The sequence below is a fragment of the Oncorhynchus masou genome, chromosome 19 (genome assembly GCF_036934945.1).
Source record: "Oncorhynchus masou masou isolate Uvic2021 chromosome 19, UVic_Omas_1.1, whole genome shotgun sequence".
NCBI classification, from domain to species: domain Eukaryota; kingdom Metazoa; phylum Chordata; class Actinopteri; order Salmoniformes; family Salmonidae; genus Oncorhynchus; species Oncorhynchus masou.
The window spans coordinates 14,016,251-14,035,675 of NC_088230.1; the positions used below are offsets into that span (position 1 = coordinate 14,016,251).

At 39.1% G+C, this 19,425-nt stretch overlaps 1 protein-coding gene across 1 annotated transcript; it reads left to right on the forward strand.

Moving 5' to 3' along the window:
• Window positions 1-10,524: 10,524 nt before the first annotated feature.
• On the forward strand, window positions 10,525-13,894 carry si:dkey-85n7.8 (COX8 domain-containing protein). Its single transcript, XM_064925031.1, has 2 exons — window positions 10,525-10,764; window positions 13,384-13,894. Exons 1-2 carry the CDS (start codon window positions 10,645-10,647, stop codon window positions 13,498-13,500), a joined length of 237 nt encoding a protein of 78 aa, XP_064781103.1. The 5' UTR covers window positions 10,525-10,644; the 3' UTR covers window positions 13,501-13,894.
• Window positions 13,895-19,425: the final 5,531 nt, after the last annotated feature.

Genomic DNA, 19,425 nt, shown 5'->3' on the forward strand with positions numbered 1-19,425 from the left:
GTTAGATACAAATTTACTTAAGTAACCAAAGGACATATCATTAGCGTGGTGAGGTTAAAACATTCTTCCACCTGAAAACCAAAGGTTCATTATGTTAAATTAACTGCAGTATAGGTATGTGGTCAGTTGTTATTTTGAGAAGTGGCAAATAAATACATCTACTTACTTACAAGTGATATGCAAGCTCTGTTTTAATAGAGCCTGTAATCTTGATATTGTGGCATCTGGATCAGAATGATCCTATTATTAAAAATAGTAAGATTGATCTGATTGTGGATAGAGAAAAGATGATTACATATTCTGATCAAGATAAAAGAAACTGGGCTGTGTTTTTGGCGAGACAAAATGTTGTAATTTAACTGGCTCAGTAGATGGCCACATAGAGACCTATCCAAAGCACTGAAGATCCAGATTCTGTGATCTTGATATTGTGGCACCTGGATCAGAATGATCCTATCCGATTCTTTTCTGGAAAGAAAACAGATTAAAAATGTCCAAAAAAGAGCATCACAGAATCTGTATCATTCTGATACAAATTAAATACTTTTTTAAAACTGTCACAATTATCGTCAGTATATAATAAACATACTCATTGACCAGACTAAGCATCAATATAACTGTTTGATTAACATTCCATACAACCGAAATATTTAATAGTTTACCACGGCAAATCTAATGGTCAATTTACCCTACATATTTTATGAAAGGAACTCATGTTGGTGTATTTACTTTTTCATTTCCAATTTATGTAATTCATTAACAATAACTTGTCTTAATACAGTATGGTAATTTCTTATCAAAAGGGGAAAAGTAAATATCCCAAAACTGTCCACAAATAAAAATTTGTAATGAACTCAAGCCAAACGGGATTGAGTTAATATATAATCTGTTTTAATTCCAGTTATTTTAAATCACAATTAATTCAAATAAATATAATCTTGACATTTAAGATGAACTGTTTTGTGGGAAATATAACCATATTCTTACACTAAGTATTTTTAGATACACTACTGCTCATAAGTTTGGGGTCACTTAGAAATGTCCTTGTTTTTGAAAGAAAAGCACATTTTTTTTGTCCATTAAAATAACATAAAATGGATCAGAAATACAGTGTAGACATTGTTAATGTTGTAAATGACTATTGTACCGGGAAATGATATTCCTTTAAAAATCAGTCTACGTAGGTGTACAGAGGCCCATTATCAGCAACCATCACTCCTGTGTTTCAATGGCACGTTGCATTAGCTAATCCAAGTTTATCATTTTAAAAGGATGATTGATCATTAGAAAACCCATTTGCAATTGTGTTAGCACAGCTGAAAACTGTTGTTCTGATTAAAGAAACAAAACTGGCCTTGAGTATCTGGAGCATCAGCATTTGTGGGTTCGACTACAGGCTCAAAATGGCCAGAAACAAAGACCGTTCTTCTGAAACTCATCAGTCTATTCTTGTTCTGAGAAATTAAGGCTATTCCATCTGAGAAATTGCCAAGAAACTGAAGATCTCATACAACGCTGTGTACTATTCCCTTCACAGAACAGTGCAAACTGGCACTAACCAGAATAGAAAGAGGAGTGGGAGGCCCCGGTGCAGAACTGAGCAATTGGAATACAGGAATGATGGTTGCTGATAATGGGCCTCTGTACACCTATGTAGATATTCCTTTAAAAAAATCTGCCTTTTGCAGAAACAATAGTAATTTACAACATTAACAATGTCTACACAGTATTTCTGATCAACTTCATGTTATTTTAATGGACAAAAACTGCTTTTCTTTCAAAAACAAGGACATTTCTAAGTGACAAACATTTGAACGGTAATGTACATTTCCAGCCTTGCAATTTCTAGTGTTTCTGATAGGTTAATATTTCATTGGGGGCGGGAGTATCAGACTTTCTTTGACTCATTAACAACATGCAATCAACTGATCTGCTGTCACGTGTGCTCCCTCTCCGGCCTCTAGGTCACCAGGCTGCTTGTTATGGCGCTGGTCTACCTGTCACCATCGTTGTGCTCATCAGCGCATAATGACACTCACCTGGACTCCATCACGTCCTTGATTACCTTCCCTATATATGTCACTCCCTTTGTTTCCTACCCCAGGCGTCGGTGTGGCGTGGTTCGTGTTTCCTGTTTTGCATTATGTTTCACTTCCTGAACTTGCTTCCGGACTCCCTGTGCACATTTTACATCTGCTGGTTTATTCTTTAGAGTTTTTGGTTGCAAGGACGTTTGTCTTAAATTGCAGGTGTAAATGAAATCCAGCACTAATCTGCAGCTATGCAGTTCTGCCTTTTGATTGCAATTGATCCACCGGGTTCAATATTAACTTACCAAACACTGTCCTGTTTAGAGTGTGAAGTTAAGGAGTTGTGGACCCTAAGCACTGGTCTGAGGCCAGTAATGTGTTTTAACAAACATCAAACAAGCTGACTTTGGGTTTTTGAAAAGCGCATTACAAATAAAATGTATTAATAATTTACCACACAGACTACCATCGAGTTTGACTGCATTGGCTGTTGAGCTATGTACTAATTAAATTGTGATTGTTGGTCTGCTTCTGTAAGGCTTTTCCCTATACATTGTATTTAGTAAAACACTTCATCCACCCACACAAGATTAGTGACTACCTTCCGTGTTACTTTAGTCCACAACAGTGCTGCTGTCACTGGTGAAGCATGACTTCTCAGCCCCATCTTGACAGATGACACAAAACACAGCTGGCTGTTTCCCCCTACACCCTTTATCCTCCTTTGATCTTCATGGAAAATCAGATCCTTACCAATCAGGCGGCCCTTGTAAGGCAGACAAAGACCAGAGGGCCAGGTGCCATGTTTTGTTGTGTGCCGTGTTCTAGTTCGCACCCTTTATTATCTTCTTCCCTCTAAAATTATGTAAAATCACTAGGCCTACAGTAGAATAGAGAGGCTATAGGGAACTTTTGCCATTTGAGTCAAATCGAGTACCCTATGAGCAAAAACATGTTTGCCTAATGTTTGCCGGATTTGTGTGGTTTCATGAGATAAGAAATGTCTTAACATACACGGAGTGTACAAAACATTAGGAACACCTTCCTTACATTGAATTGTACCACCAATATATTGCCTTTAGAACTGCCTCAATTTGCTGGGGCATGGACTCTACAAGGTGTCGACAGGCATACTGGCCCATGTTAACTCCAATGCTTCCCTAGCATTAGTGTGGTTCATATGTACACATGTAAACACACTCAATATGAGCCCTCGTTTAACGAATAAAACTGGGCAAAACATTTATAGAACAGAAATGTTAAAATCATCCGAAAGGACATCTTTTTATCATTGACTTGCATTCAGAAGTAAGCTAGATAACTAGCTACTTAGCTTGGTTACACTCATGCAAATCGTAAAAATATCACATGTTTCACTCGGTCAAAATTATGAATCTATAAACCAGGAAACTCATCACAGTTTACTTAAATATGTTATCTCTAGAATTTGAAAATGTAACCATGCATAGAAACGGTAAAACAGGATAAAAAAATGAGACACGGAGAGCTAGCTTTTCTGTTCTTTTTACTGAGGTTCATCCAACAGTCATATACCAATGTATGAAGAAGAGAGGTGTGCCTGCAGCAGTAACACACTTAATGCCTCCCCTGGTAGCACTAAGTATATTTCACTCTCACGTGTGAACTTGCAATTCCATATGCAAAAGTAATATTTTTACATGTGGAGTTGTCTTACATGTGAAACTGAAAATGTGATTTTCACATGTGAGGTGAAAACATGTTATTCTCCTCACGTGAAAAGGTGGTGTTAACATGTGAACTCTAAATGTGAAGATATGGTGAAAATTTCAGCTCAACTTGTGAAAGCAAGTACAATCCGAGCAGAGTGGAGCTGGCGTGAGACATGGCTTGGAAAATGTACTACAATCCAGAGATGGGAGATGGCATGATAATTATCCCATTATCCCAACTGACAAATCGAAAAGGATTATGCTCGTTTTTAATAAAACTCTTTTTCGTCTGCATGCTAAAATGCTAGGCTAGCATGCTGGATTCTTCTGGCTAGTGCACCTCTGTGACCAATAGTTACTTTATTTCTGAGACAAGTGCCATGTATTTCTATTTGACCTACTTCCATTTCTTCTTCCTCTTCACTCCATTTATTTTCCATACTTCTCAAATAAATACTTTTGTTATAATTTTAAAAAGATAACTGACCCTGTCCATGGTGTCATAGTTTGTTAAAACAAAAAATGATTTCTGCCTTACTCTGTACTTTAGATTGTGCATGACTGACACAGTCACACTGGCCCTCAAGGACTGGAGTTAGGCATACTCTGTCAATTGCAATCATCAATGGCCACCAGATTATTGCCAGCTGCTCTCTTGTTAAACCATCAATTTCCACAAAAATTCCCAGCACAGCTGATCTCAATTTCCACCATTATTGGCCATCGCATTACCGTTCCCTAAAGCTATCAGTGTTAACTTTTAGTCCTGCTTTCAACCAAAATCTTTCAAGACATTTTAGCGCTTCAGGGACCAGTTTATAAAAACATTATCTGCTAGGATTTCCCCAATCGGATTGGATTAAATGTCAGAATTGGGTTTTTCAAAACAAAAAAATTAGATTTTGATCCTCCGGATAGGGATGAGGATTTTTGGAATTCCAATCTCACCTAAATGTTGTTTTTGCATTTTCAAAACTCAAGGTAGTGATTAGAATGAAAGACACCAGTGATAATGCTTATGGAAATCTTGTGAGCAGATCAAGTTAGCCATGCTCCAACAAAAATAGACAACTTAATTTGCTTACTTGAGGCATGCTTGAATAATGCTGGGGTTGCGTTTTCCTGATGGGGATGATTTCTGAACGATATGGATTTGTGTTTAGAATTATTTTAGTTATTCAGTGAGATTGTGATTAAAAAAATATATTTAACACTTTTTTAAAGTATTTATACAGTGCCTTCAGAAAATATTCAGACCCCTTGATTTTTTCCACATTTTGTTACATTACAGCCGTATTCTAAAAATGATTCAATTGTTTTTTCCCCCTCATTAATCCACACACAATACCCCATAATGACAAAGCAAAAAACGTTTTTTAGAAGAATTTGCAAATGCGTTAAAAATACAAAATGGAAATATCACATTTACATAAGTATTCAGACCATTTACTCTGTACTTTGTTGAAGCACATTTGGCAGTGATTACAGCCTCAAGTCTTCTTGGGTATGATGCTGCAAGCTTGGTACACCTGTATTTGGGGAGTTTCTCCCAGTCTTCTCTACAAATCCTTTCGAGCTCGTTCAGGTTGGATTGGGAGCTATTTTCAGGTACCTCCAGAAATGTTTGATCGGGTTCTAGTCCGGGCTCTGGCTGGACCACTCAAGAACATTCAGAGACTTGTCCCGAAGCCACTCTTGCATTGTCTTGGCTGTGTGCTAAGGGTCGTTGTGCTGTTGGAAGGTGAAACTCTGCCCCAGTCTGAGGTCCTGGGCACTCTGAAGTAGGTTTTCATCAAGGATATCTCTGTACGTTGCTCCGTTCATCTTTCCCTCGATCCTGGCTGGTCTCCCAGTCCCTGCCGCTGCAAAAACCTCCCCACAGCATGATGTTGTCACCACCATGCTTCACCATAGGTATGGTGCCAGGGGTCCTCCAGATGTGATGATTGGCATTCAGACCAAAGAGTTCAATCTTGGTTTCATCAGACCAGAGAATCTCGTTTCTCATGGTCTGAAAGTTCTTTAGGTGCATTTTGGCAAACTCCAAGCGGGCTGTCATGTGACTTTTACTGAGGTGTGGCTTCTGTCTGGCCACTCTACTATAAAGGCCTGATTGGTGGAGTGCTGCAGAGATGGTTGTCCTTCTGGAAGGTTCTCCCATCTCCACAGAGGAACTCTGGAGCTCTCTCATAGTGACCATCAAGGCACTTCTCCCCCGATTGATCAGACTGGCCAGACGACCATTTCTAGTAAGAGTCTTTGAACCACCATCTTCTTCCATTTAAGAATGATGGAGGCCACTGTGTTCTTGGGGGATTTTCAATGCTGCAGAAGGTTTTTGGTACATTTCCCCAGATCTGTGCCTCAACACAATCCTGTTTCTGAGCTCTATGGACAATTCCTTTGACCTCATGGTTCGTTTTTTTGCTCTGACATGCACTGTCAACTATGGAACCTCATATAGACAGGTGTGTGCATTTCCAAATCATGTCCAATCAATTGAATTTACCACAGGTGGACTCCAATCAAGCTGTAGAAACATCTCAAGAATGATCAATGGAAACCAGATGCACCTGCACCCAATTATGAGTCTCATAGCAAAGGGTCTGAATACTTATGTAAATAAGGTATTTTTGTTTTTTAATAGTAATACATTTGCAAACATTTCTAAACCTGTTTTCGCTTTGTCATTATGGGGTTTCGTGGGTATAAAATGTATTTAGAGTTATGCAAATCCATTTCGTTACAAGTGACATGCAAACTCTTTTGTCTTGCCTATCTTCATTCATCATGCAGCAGTTTTTCAAAAGTTATCTACTTGAATTTCAGCAATTGGATATGATTAAATGTTAGCATTGGGTTAAAAAGAAAATCTAATGAGATTCTAATTCTCCAGATAAGGATTTGGTCATCAAATCTCAATTTTAATCAGGATTGTGTGCCTTGTTTGCATTTTTTTTCAACTCAAAGGTAGTGATTAGGATCGTTTTGAAGCCAAAAATCTGGATTATCTTGATTCCACTTTAAGGAGGGATTCAGGGTGGATTTAGACATGTGAAAGGCACTACAACCAAGATAATTCAATGTAACTAAGGTCAGGAGAAAACGTTATTTCAACTGAAAACCAAAGGTTCATTATGTTAAATTGAATGCAGGATAGGCATATGGTCAGTTGTTATATTGATAAGTGTCAAATAAATGCATCTAATTACTTTACTGTATAAGTGATAAACTTACTGTATAATTGATAAGCAGGAGCTATAATATTTAACAGAGCCTGTAATCTTGATATTGTGGCATCTGGATCAGAATGATCTTATCCGATTATTTTGTGAAAAAACAGCCAAAAAATAGCCTTACTGATCTGATTGTGGATAGAAAAAAGAGGACTACAGAATCCAGATAAAAAGTTTTTAAAAACTGGGCTGTCTTTTTGGCTAAGCAAAATTTTGAGACCTATCCAAAGCACTGAAAATCTGGATCCTGTGATCTTTATATTGTGGCATCTGGATCAGAATGATCCTATCTGATTTATTTTCTGAACAACATGCTCAAAAACAGTAAAATCACTTGGGAAGCCAAGCCCCCCCCTACCCATATGTTGTGATAATTGCGTTGTTTGCTCTATAACCTGTTAATACATATGCCTTGCGAACATGATATATACAGGCTTAAAGGCCGAGACAATAAGAAGGCACAATGGCAGTATAAATCCAACCACACCTTTGTTTTATCACAAAACCGGACAACAACCTCTGTACAGTGAAATTCACAAAGCATATAGCATGTATAGTAACAGACAGTTACATGACCTAGAGCATAGCATGGTCATGCAAGTTAATGCTTTCGACATTTTCGAACCACTGAACTACTATTGATTTAGAACCATAGAGAGTTACCACAAGTCACAAAGAAAACAGGAGCTGCCTCCACTATTCCAGCACCATTTCAACTTCAACATTTCAGCATCATCAAATCACCTCTGCTTAGTCTAATACAGTAACAACTAAAAGATACCAAAAACAATTTAGTCCAATCATCGTAAGCTAAATATGATGTGGCTGTCCATGGGTCGGATTTCTGTGTGCGTGTGTGTGTGCGTACGAGTTTGTGCAAATAGAAAAACATGTTGAGAGAAACGCCAATGTCATCCTCCTCTCTTTCATGTTGACGAAACAGTCTATCACTCTGTCATACAGTACACACTTTTATTTTTTGTTGTCCTAGCTTTGTTGTCCTGGCTAAAATGCTTGCTCGCAAGCCTAACTTCCATTAATGGGCAACGTTAGCTAGTTAATATTAGCCTTCTACATCTAGCTACATATTGAACTTCCATCCTGTCAGGCCAGGGAGTTAATGGTTGGATCAGAATCACCGTTACAATCATTGGCAAGTACAGAGAATTAAGTAAAACCACAAGTCCAAATCCCTATCTCCATCCATGGCTAATTTAGGAAAGGGACAATTTTAGTCAGTTGGTTAGCTAGCCACCGGAGGACAACAACACAATGAGATGCAACAATTTAAAGTTTTTTGTCAATGACATATGCTCTCAAATCCAAGCTGGCTTCCCTTGACACTTTTTTTTTTTGGTGCACAAGCACCATTCAAAGTTCAGCTCGTTCAGTTTAGCTCAATGCTGATTGGCAAATGTTTTATACTTTTTGTTGTTAAAGGGAGGCCATATTCTCGTTGGCTTCCATTGCCTTCAATGCTACAGGTCGGCAACAATGTCATAATAATTTGGACCACACAGCATCAGATAGATGGCCTACACCTAAAGAGACAGAGGGGCGCTGTTTCGCTTGCTCAGATTCTTTCTACTGTGAGATACATTCAGCCTCTTGCTAATTGAAGGAAAATTATGAAACACAGAGAGATGAAAGATAAATTATTGAATATTTAAAAAAATATTGTTACATTCTTTGGGGAAGCCTGGCTTCCATATGAATACATGTCAGTGTGTGTACCTAAATCAAGCCATTCGGCATTGAGTTAATATATAATCTGTTTTCATTAAATTGTAGTCTCAACAAATGATTTTAAGTGACTCAACTTATATTCTTATTATGTTGACATTTAAGATGAAATGTTTTGTAAGAAATATGACCTCATATTCTTACAATAAGTATTTTAGATACATGTCCAGCCTTGCGATCTTTAATGTTTCTAATAGGTTGATATTTCAGGGCCTTTCAGACACTTTTGACACGTTAACAACATGCAATCAACTGATCTGCTGGGTTATTCTTGTTGGTTTTGGGTTGCAAGCAAGTTTGTTTTAACATGCAGGTGCATGTAATCTCCCATTAGTAGCGTTTTAAGAAATCCAGCACTAAGAGCCATTTTAAGCTTGAGCTGAAAATAGCTCCGCGTTGACGTGATTGGTTGTCGGTATGTGGGGGCAGGAGGTCCTGTATAAACACAAACTCACTTCCTTAACAAATTCCTTCACAACAGCTCTGCGTTGCTCCGGGAAGTGCAAGAAGTATGAATGCCCAGACTTCTGTAGAGACCTTATCACTATAAATGCTGCACGGCCAATGCAGATGTCAGTTTGACCATGCAGTTCCTTTAATGCGCCACTATGTAGTTCTGTCCGTTGGTTGCAATTGAACCACGTGGTTCAATATTAGCCTACATTCATGCTCTAAACAGGACAGTGTTTTGTAAGGGGTTGTGGGCCCTAAGCACTGGTCTGAGGCCAGTAATGTTTTAACAAACAGAAAACATGCAGACTTTGGGTTTTTGAAAAGCGCATTACAATAAAATGTATTAATAATCCACCCCTGTAGAATACCGCATTGCTATTACTTTACTCCACAACAGTGCTGCTGTCACTGGTGAAGCATGACTTCTCAGCCCCATCTTGACAGATGACACTTAACACAGCTGGCTGTTTCCCCCTACACCCTTTATCCTCCTTTGATCGTCATGGAAAATTCGATCGTTACCAATCAGGTGGCCATTGTAAGGCACAATTAAGACACCTGCTGGCCAGACAAAGACCAGAGGGCTGGAGCCGTGTTTTGTTGTGTGACAGGTTCTATTTAGCACCCATTATCTATCTTCTCCCCTCTAAAATTATGTAAAATCACTATAGGCCTACAGTAGAATAGAGAGGCTATAGGGAACATTTGCCTTTTGAGCAAAATGGAGTCCCCTATTGAAAATATTGTCCATACTAGATCTCTATGAGCAAAAGATTATATTGTTTGACTGTTTGCCCGATTTCTTTGTTTTCATGGGACATTGTTGTAACATATGTTTATGAACCCTACATCCAACATTCAAGCCAAAATCGGACAAATAATTAGCAACTAAACTTGAATGACCAAGACATACTGAAATCAGGTAATGAGTACTAATCAGTCATGAAAGCAGAAGGAGCTTTGGGTTTTTTATGCTTATTACATCATTAGAGGATGATGTGCTCTGGCCCACTTATTCATGTCCATAAAGTTGGATCATTGGAAAAAAAGGTTTATGGCGTCAGGGTTAAATACTACCTTGACATCAATCGAAGACCAACTCCCTTTAAATCAAGTCTTTGACACAGCCTTAGTTCAACATTTTTTACAGATACAAATCATGCCCAAACCTTACGTTGACTTAAGGCCATTCAACAGATGGTTTCTCAAAAAGTTCCAGACAGTGTCTCCATGCAGTCCTCAAGATCACAAATCTGCCTGACGACAACATGAGCTATTGTTGAACAACATGGCCCTGATACCCCCCCCCCCCCTTTCTGATTGCCTAAAAAACATCCTCCTGACTCCACCCATGTTAATGTGACTGGTCCTGGGGTCTATTTCACATGCGTCGGGAGGTTCCTCAGCACTCTTGAGACCCAAAGCTCAAGAGCTACATGCGCTGACTTCCTCCCCCATCCCTCACATCCCCACACATCCACAGCTGTCGGGATGGTCCTGGCCCTGAAGGGGGTCCCCCAGGCAGCGTCTCTGGTACGGGCTAAAATGGTCCTGCATGACAGGAGGTCCAGCATCTACAGCAAGCCACCCAAGACCAAGATCGGACCTGGGGTGAGTGTTGCACTGAGGGACTCTCTGCTGATACAGTAGACAGTCCTCTCTAATTTGGAACTCACTCAATGTGCCAAGGGACTGTTGCTTCTATATTCATTCAGTGACAGTTTCCTGAGGCCTAGATTAAGCATAGTACTGAACTTAAAAGACGTTTCAATGGATGTAGATGTTTTTAGTCCCAGGCATAAACTAGCCCATTGTGTTTGATGTTTCTTTACCATCATAGTTCAAAGTTGAAATTTAATGAATAAGCCTAGTCCGGTACTAAAACAAATTTTTGAATGCGATTGAAATTTAATGAATAAGCCTAGTCCGGTACTAAAACACATTTTTGAATGCGATTCTCCATTGAGTTTGCTTTTATGACCAGGACTAGGCTTATTCCAAGAAACCACCATTTAATGTATTAACATTACAATAACAGCCATAGTACCCTGTATTGTCATCCTTCATATCTCAGGTGAACTCACGCATTTAATGTCATCAACAAAAAATTATACTGGTGTTCTGCAATAACTGAAATAATTTAAACATCAGGTGATGCCCGACTTGATTAGTCATTTAAGGGTTTGTGCTCCCCAATTCCAGTTTACTTTTACCAGATGGACAGACCGGCATTTTGTTTGTCCTGCCTCAAACATTCCATGTAATTTAATTTAAAGAGAGAGAGAGAGAGAGAGAGAGAGAGAGAGAGAGATCGCAGCAAGCTCGTCTTTGGATTAGGCGGTTGTTTCACCAGGATAATCACGCTGTAGATTTGATAAGGACACAGGGTAAATGTTTATTTTGCTGTGTCCTGCCATGGCTCTTCCACTTTATCTGCATTTTTGAGTGATCTCAAACACAGCACAGAGCCATTTCTCAACTATAGAAAGACTGATGTATTTCACACGTAGAACTGCCATGTGGATAAAAGCCTTGATAAGGAAGGATATGATCCATGTCTATTGATTGACACCCCTCTCCATACTTCTACCCTGTCTATATTTTACAGTCTGTTTAGAATAAACGACTGATGTATACAATTTAGACAATTCAGACATCAATGATTGAGTTCAGACTTAGAGGTTGCGACTGACTTTAAAGGACAGACAAGGATACGCCAGAAAGCTCTGAGCCGGAGCTATAAAATAGGCTTTCCTCTTGGCTGGAAGTATATAAAGGGTTTCTAATGTATAATGTATGGACACAATGAGCTGCCTGGGATATAATAAAATCGATTGCCCGGGGCAGGTGGCTCTGATGTGGATCAATGTGGCCTGCCTAGACCTCCTGGGAAAGTCTGTAGTCTTCGAGCCGCTTAGCTGGCCGCGCTACCTTTTGAAGGACATTGGATCAATATATATATATATATATATATATACACACTACGGCTACTGTAACGATGTACGCTGAGAGTCGGAAAGCAAGTTCAGGGAGTGAATACATTTAATTAATTAATAAATACAACAAGAAACACAAACAGCGCACCGACATGAAACAGGAACAATGACAACTGGGGAAGAATCCAAAGGGAGTGACATACAAAGGGCAGGTAATCATAGAGGTGATGGAGTCCAGTTGAGTGTCCTTATGCGCGTAATGCTGGTGACAGGTGTGCGCCCTAACGAGCTGTCTGGTGACCTAGAGGCCGGAGAGGGAGCACACGCAACAGGTACGCAGACCCGCGAGCAACTGTGGCCCCTCATGATGAGTTCAGATTCTTTGTGGGCCCCATCCCTGCTGCAGTGTGTAGGACGCAATGGACTATTTCCAACACCTCTGATGATACCCATACTCCAATAACCCACAGCACATTTGTGATGAAATAAATACAGAGTAGATATTGGTGTTGATATTTGATATGGGAATTTATTGCAAACATAAATAAGTTCTTCAACTGGAAATGAGCCAGTCTGAAATTAGACATACTTTTCTGGGATTTGTATCAGGGACAAGTTAATTGCACAACAAGCCTTCATACGTTTGTAACACTACCACAAAAGAGAGGAAGGCTCAAACACACGTTCCTTTGATACTTGAGGGTGGAGTAGTTCGAGTGACACTTGTATACTCAATAGATTGAAGAAATTATATACCACCAAGCTTTCCTTTATATTGCTAATTGAAGCCATACAAATACAAATACAGCAAACTCGATTGAAGATTTGGACATTAAACAAAAGACCTGCCAGCTCTAAATATTAGATGGCAGTAAACATTCTCATTTATATTTTACTAACACTTAAAGCTATTTGTATGAACACATACATAATGTTCTTTTTTAATGTTTTATTATAATGTCCTATTATAAGGCTTATAATATTATGTCATGGTCCTCTGTGAAATGTTCAAGTGGCTCAAAATAACTGGTATTATGTGAGGATCATAAGGAGATGACAGTGGGTCATACATGCTCATGGCAAGTCTTACAATGCCTTATAACCACATCATAATGCCTTATAACTGCAGACTTTAGATTAAGTGTTACCAACTGCAGATTAACTTTTGTCTTTTAACAGAAACGTAATTGGCTTCGAGGGTTTAGTTCAGTAGTGGGTCAACCCGTGCATAACGTATGGCTCTTACTGTCTCTCTTATTTTTTGTCTCGTCTCCTCTCCCTTCCTCCCTCACAGCAAAGCTTCTTTATCATGTCCGTCTTTGCTGTCGGCATGCTTGCTCCGGCCGGCTGGATCATGCACCACATCCCAGAGTACCGCCAAAGACCACGTCCTTCATCAAGACCGTCGTAAAGAAGAAGACCCCAATGTCTTCACACACACACGCACGCTACAAACCACGGCTGTATTCAACATATTAGCCACCATGCTATCAAATACTGTACCTTGCTAATGTATAACAACACACATTATCTACAGTATAAATGATACTCAATGGCCACAATAATAACAGGAAAATAACATGCACTTTGAAGGGACCATGGAAGACATTTCTGCGTGACTGTCATGAGTATGTTTTTGTATGATGTCTTTTTTTTATTTTAAATATTCTGAGTATTGCAGTAGCATGGTGTCTAATGTCTCATGAATATGGCCCCTAATGTCACTGCTGCATCCAGTTGCAATGACACGTCTGTAAAACTGCCAACTCACTGCCATCATCAATAAATACATGCTGTGTTGGCAATGTTTGTCTGTGTCTGTTCATTGCATTTGTCAAGCTGAATGACAGTACCTTTATACTTATCCCATTGTGACATGTGCATTATATACATGCATCATGTACAGAGCTGTGTCAATTAGGTTGTAATAACCATTCTTGAAGAGCAGAAGGCTTTTGGATGTAAAACAGAAAAGTTCACTCAAGATTATTTAAGACATTAATAATTATTGAAGACATCAATAAGTTTCTCACTGGTTGCTTTCCGATTCTACACCTTTCCCAAAAACATTGGATTGGTGTAAACGTGGGGCTAGAGTGGAGTTTCGGCCATATTTCTTACACAATCCTTTTAAATGAATGGCTCTGATTGAATACTCTTAAAATGCACCTTTCCTTTCTAGTTTCCTTGAAGTAATATAACTAGATTGGTGTGAGCAAACTTTCCATTATAACCTTCACCAATTACATTATGTCAGATCAGTGATTACTTCAAGGAAGCAAGAAAGGAAGGATGCATTTGCAAAGTATTCTACCAGGTCCTATGATGGAAGGTGAATAAGTGTATGCAAGTGTACACTTGTTCAGGGAGAAGGGAGAGGGAATCGGACCACAGCCTAAAATAGATCACACCACCCAAGCCTAAGTCAACTCCTACCCACCCCTCTCCATCTCCCTTTGGGTGGTCTGTGCAGTGAGCCTTATGGGGGTCAATTAAACTCCACCGAGATGCCCTTGATAACACTCTTAACAACAACATTTACAGGATACTGCCTGACCACGGATCATGTTTATCACCCCTATCGGGGACGAGGGAAAGAAAACTCCCCCAGAACAGTTTAAGATCTGATCTGGAATCAGATTAGCCTATCATAATGCTAACCTTAGCTGTTAGGGATATACAAATATATTTATATTTACCTTTATTTAAGCATGGAGTCACCATTGAGACAAGGGTCTCTTTCACAAGGGCCCTGCATATACAATTTCATAGACAAAATAAAAAATTAAATAACACAGCACAAATATTCAAGAAAAACAATTACGTTCCCCAATAAGAAGGTCCCCAAATCAATATTTGAAATTGCCTGAGTGGCACCAGAACACAAAATTGTAATGTATTTTGTAAATGTTTCCAGCAATGAGGTGCTTTAAAACTAAAAGTGGATTTACCTAGTTTGATGGAGACCCGAGAAACATCAAGAGTAAACCAACTTTGTGAATCAGAGCTTTGGTGTCTCATGTTTTTATATTCTAACAGAGAAGTTAACTCGGAGAGCTATGTCAACAAAAAGGGAATAATGAAGTGATCTGCAGGAATTTATTGAGGACCAACCTTTTGATACAGGATGCAGTGGTGAGTATTAAAACTGTCCCCTGTGATAAAGCGAAGGGCGCTTTATGGTAGACGGCATCCAAAGGTTTAAGAGTAGTGGCTGCTGCAAACTGATAAATGGTGTCAACATAGTCAAGAACTGGCAGGAAAGTTTACTATACAATCTGCTTCCTGCTATTTAGGGAGAGGCAAGATCTATTTCTAAAAAAGAAGCCCATCTTACAGTGCCTTGCAAAAGTATTCATCCCCCTTGGCGTTTTTCTTATTTTGTTGCATTACAACCTGTCATTTAAAAACATTTTTATTTGGATTTCATGTAATAGACATGCACAAAATAGTCCAAATTGGTGAAGTGAAATGAAAACAATACTTGTTTCAAAAAATTCAAAAAAATAAAAAAACAAAAATCTCCACAGTGGAGATTGGAGTATCTGTCCATAGGACCACTTTAAGCCATATAGTCCACAAAGCTGGGCTTTACGGAAGAGTGTCCAGAAAAAAAAACATTGCTTAAAGAAAAAAATAAGCAAACACATTTGGTGTTCCCCTATCGGGGACAAGGGAAATAAAGTGAAGCATGGTGGTGGCAGCATCATGCTGTGGGGATGTTTTTCATTGGAAGGGACTGGAAACTGGTCAGAATTGAAGGAATGATGGATGGCGTTAAATACAGGGAAATTCTTGAGGGAAAACTGTTTCAGTCTTCCAGAGATTTGAGACTGGGACCGAGGTTCACCTTCCAGCAGGACAATGACCCAAAGTATACTGCTAAAGCAACACTTGAGTGGTTTAAGGGGAAATATTTAAATGTCTTGGAATGGCCTAGTCAAAGCCCAGACCTCAATCCATTTGAGAATCTGTGGTATGACTTAATGATTGCTGTACACCAGCGGAAGCCATCCAATTTGAAGGAGCTGGAGCAGTTTTGCCTTGAAGAATGGGCAAAAATCCCAGTGACAAGATGTGCCAAGCTTATAGAGACATACCCCAAGAGACCTGCAGCTGTAATTGCTGCAGAAGGTGGCTCTACAAAGTATTGACTTTGGGGGGGTGAATAGTTATGCATGGTCAAGTTTACAGTTTTTTTGTCTTATTTCTTGTTTGATTCACAATTAAAATATTTTGCATCTTCAAAGTGTTAGGCATGTTGTGTAAATCAAATGATACAAACCCCTCAAAAATCTATTTTAGTTCCAGGTTGTAAGGGAACAAAATAGGAAAAATGCCAAGGGGGGTGAATACGTTCACAAGCCACTGTAGCTTTTTAACTAGCACATCCGTATGCTTTTTAAACATTAAATCTTGTCAATCCAAATTTCCAGATATTTCTAGGTGGGAACAGAATTGATGGAAGAAACATCCAATTAATAAATATGTAGATCATCTGAAACCTTTTTGAGAACAACATATTTTTAGTCTAGTCCACATTAAGTACAAGTTTAAAACTAACCAGGGCTTTCTGTAAGGCAACAAAGTCAGATTGCAGCTCTAAAATAGCCTGTTCAACAGTTTGATAATGGAATACATGTCAGTGTCACCTGCATACAGACGAATATTACAAGTTTTAACAGACAGACCAATATTATTTATATAAATATTAGAAAGAACAGGTCCCAACCCCTGTTGTAATATCCAGGAAACTAGATTCAACTCGACACCATCAAAAATCACGCATTGTGTTCTATCTGACAGATAATTCTCAAACCACATGCAAGAAGCCTGATCCAGGCCTATTTCAGTCAGCCTTTGGAAAGGTCTATAAATAAGGCAGCACAATGGTTTTTATGAAATAAGCAATTTACCACATCATCTAGAACAAGCATAGGTGCTATGAAACAGTGCTATGTCCAGTTCTAAAACCAGACTGGTGTACATTTAGAATAGAATAGTTATGTAATAGTTATTGTAGTTACTTCGCCACCATGGCCTATTTATTCCCTTACCTCTCTTATCCTACCTCATTTGCACATGCTGTATATAGATTTTCTACTGTATTTTTGATTGTATGTTTGTTTGTTTATTCCATGTGTAACTCTGTGTAGCTGTATGTGTCGAACTGCTTTGCTTAATCTTGGCCAGGTCGCAGTTGCAAATGAGAACCTGTTCTAAACTAGCCTACCTGGTTAAATAAAAGTGAAGTAAAATTAAAGAATGAGAAGTTAAAAACTTTCTTAGCTGAGAGTTGGCCAGGGATTCAACAATTTTGGTAAGGCAAGATAACTTGTAAATTGGACGGTAGTCATCTAAGTCAGAAGGATCTCCTTTGTGTCGGGGGAGGACATGTGACACCAGAAACAATTGTCAAGTTAAGAATATAAGTTAATGATTCTGCAATAAGTGGGGCAGAGAGCTGCAGTAGGAAGGTATCAAGAGAATCAGCCACTGTGGATTTTTTTTACATTGATTTGTAGCAAGGCACTTACGACGTCATAGATATAAAATGGTTGAAATTAAACTAGAGAATGTGTATCTGGGAGTGCATTATTCTCTACAGTCTGTTTCAAGGTGAATAAAGGACACCCTCTTCTGGAATTATCGGAATTTACAGAAACTGTTCTTTCAAATGTATGGCCAGCTGAGACAAAATGGTTATTAAAAGCACCATACATTTCCAGTTGGTCTATTATAGGACCAGAGGCTGTCATAACCTGCTGGGGTAATGAGGGGGGATTGGAGTTTTGTTCCGGAGATGTGACTACTTTCCAGATGTTTGCTGGATTCCCACCATTCTCAGATACACAGTTCAAGAAGTACAGTATGTTGACTTGCTTTTCTAAACAGAGATAAACATCTATTTCTCAAATGCCTGAAGGACTGCTAGTCAGACGTAGTATCAGACAATCTAGCCTTAGCCCAAGCTAAATTTCTTTCCTGTAATTTTTCCGACAATTCATGCATGAACCAAGGGTTTGATCCATCCTTTACTCTTCGTTTTTTATACGGAGCATGCTTATCTGCAACAGTGTTAAACAGAGAAGTAAGACATTTAAGGGCCTGATCCAAGTCAGAGATAGATGACACAGTCCCCCAGTCACACAATCGCAGATCAGACATGAATTGTTACTCATTGGTCGTAGCCCTAACGGTTTGGACGCTACAAACAAAAGTTGGCACATTGGCGGTACCAACGTTAGACGAGTCCCGTGGGGCTTGTGGGAGTCATTTTATTGGCCAAACTGTTCGGCAGCTACAGACGTTTTTGTGAGAAGAAGGCTTTTATGAATGTCTCATGTTCTGACCAACACAGCTGTAGCTCGGCCACCATAAAGCGCAGATGGGGAAGGCCGACATGGGCGGATGTAGTGCATTAAGACGAAGCCCTTGCAAAAAAAACAGATATCTATAGCCTAAACTGGGAAAGGGGGCTACCTAGTCAATTGTACAACTGAATGCCTTCAACTGTAATGTGTCTTCTGCATTTAACCCAACACCTCTGAATCAGAGAGGTGCGGGGGGATGCCTTAATTGACCTCCATTTTTTTGGCACCTGGGGAACAGTGGGTTAACTGCCTTACTCAGGAGCAGAACGACTGATTTTTACCTTGTCAGCTCAGGGATTCAACCTTTCGGTTATTGGACCAAAGCCCTAACCACTAGGCTACCTGCTGGAGTGTGATGGGAATTCTTATTATGTTACTTAGATTGATGCACGAGTAGGGCTGTGGCGGTCATGAAATTTGTCAGCCGGTTATTGCCATACAAAAGTCTGCCAGTTTGACTGTTAATTAACATGAACACATTTAGCATCTCCAGGCCACCACACATATAAGCCGCATGTAATCCGCTGAATAAGAAGAATATAATTTAACTTAGCTGATTGAAATATATATATAGTAATTTTCCCATTCCGGTGCGAGAGTGAGGATATGAAGTGTCTATGTTGAGCTTAAAAGTGATCATTTATAACTGGTCCTATACGCTAGATTTAGAAATATTTGGCAACTTTAGTTGTGAATGATAGAAACCTTAGAATGCCTTAGAAATCAAAAAATACAGTGCTTTCGGAAAGTATTTAGTCCCCTTGCCTTTTTCACATTTTGTTACGTTATAGCCTTATTCTAACATGTATTAAATTGTTTTTTTCTTCATCAATCTACACACAATACCCCATAATGACAAAGCAAAAACAGGTTTCTGGATTTTTTTGCCAAAAAAAAGGATATATCACATTTACATAAGTATTCAGACCCTTTCCTCAGCACCTTTGGCAGCGATTACAGCC

Coding starts and splice junctions, on each gene's coding strand:
- si:dkey-85n7.8 (XM_064925031.1), top strand. CDS start 10,645: ATGGTCCTGGCCCTGAAGGGGGTCCCCCAGGCAGCGTCTCTGGTACGG. Junction 10,765..13,383: donor AGACCAAGATCGGACCTGGG/GTGAGTGTTGCA, acceptor CCTCCCTCACAG/CAAAGCTTCTTTATCATGTC.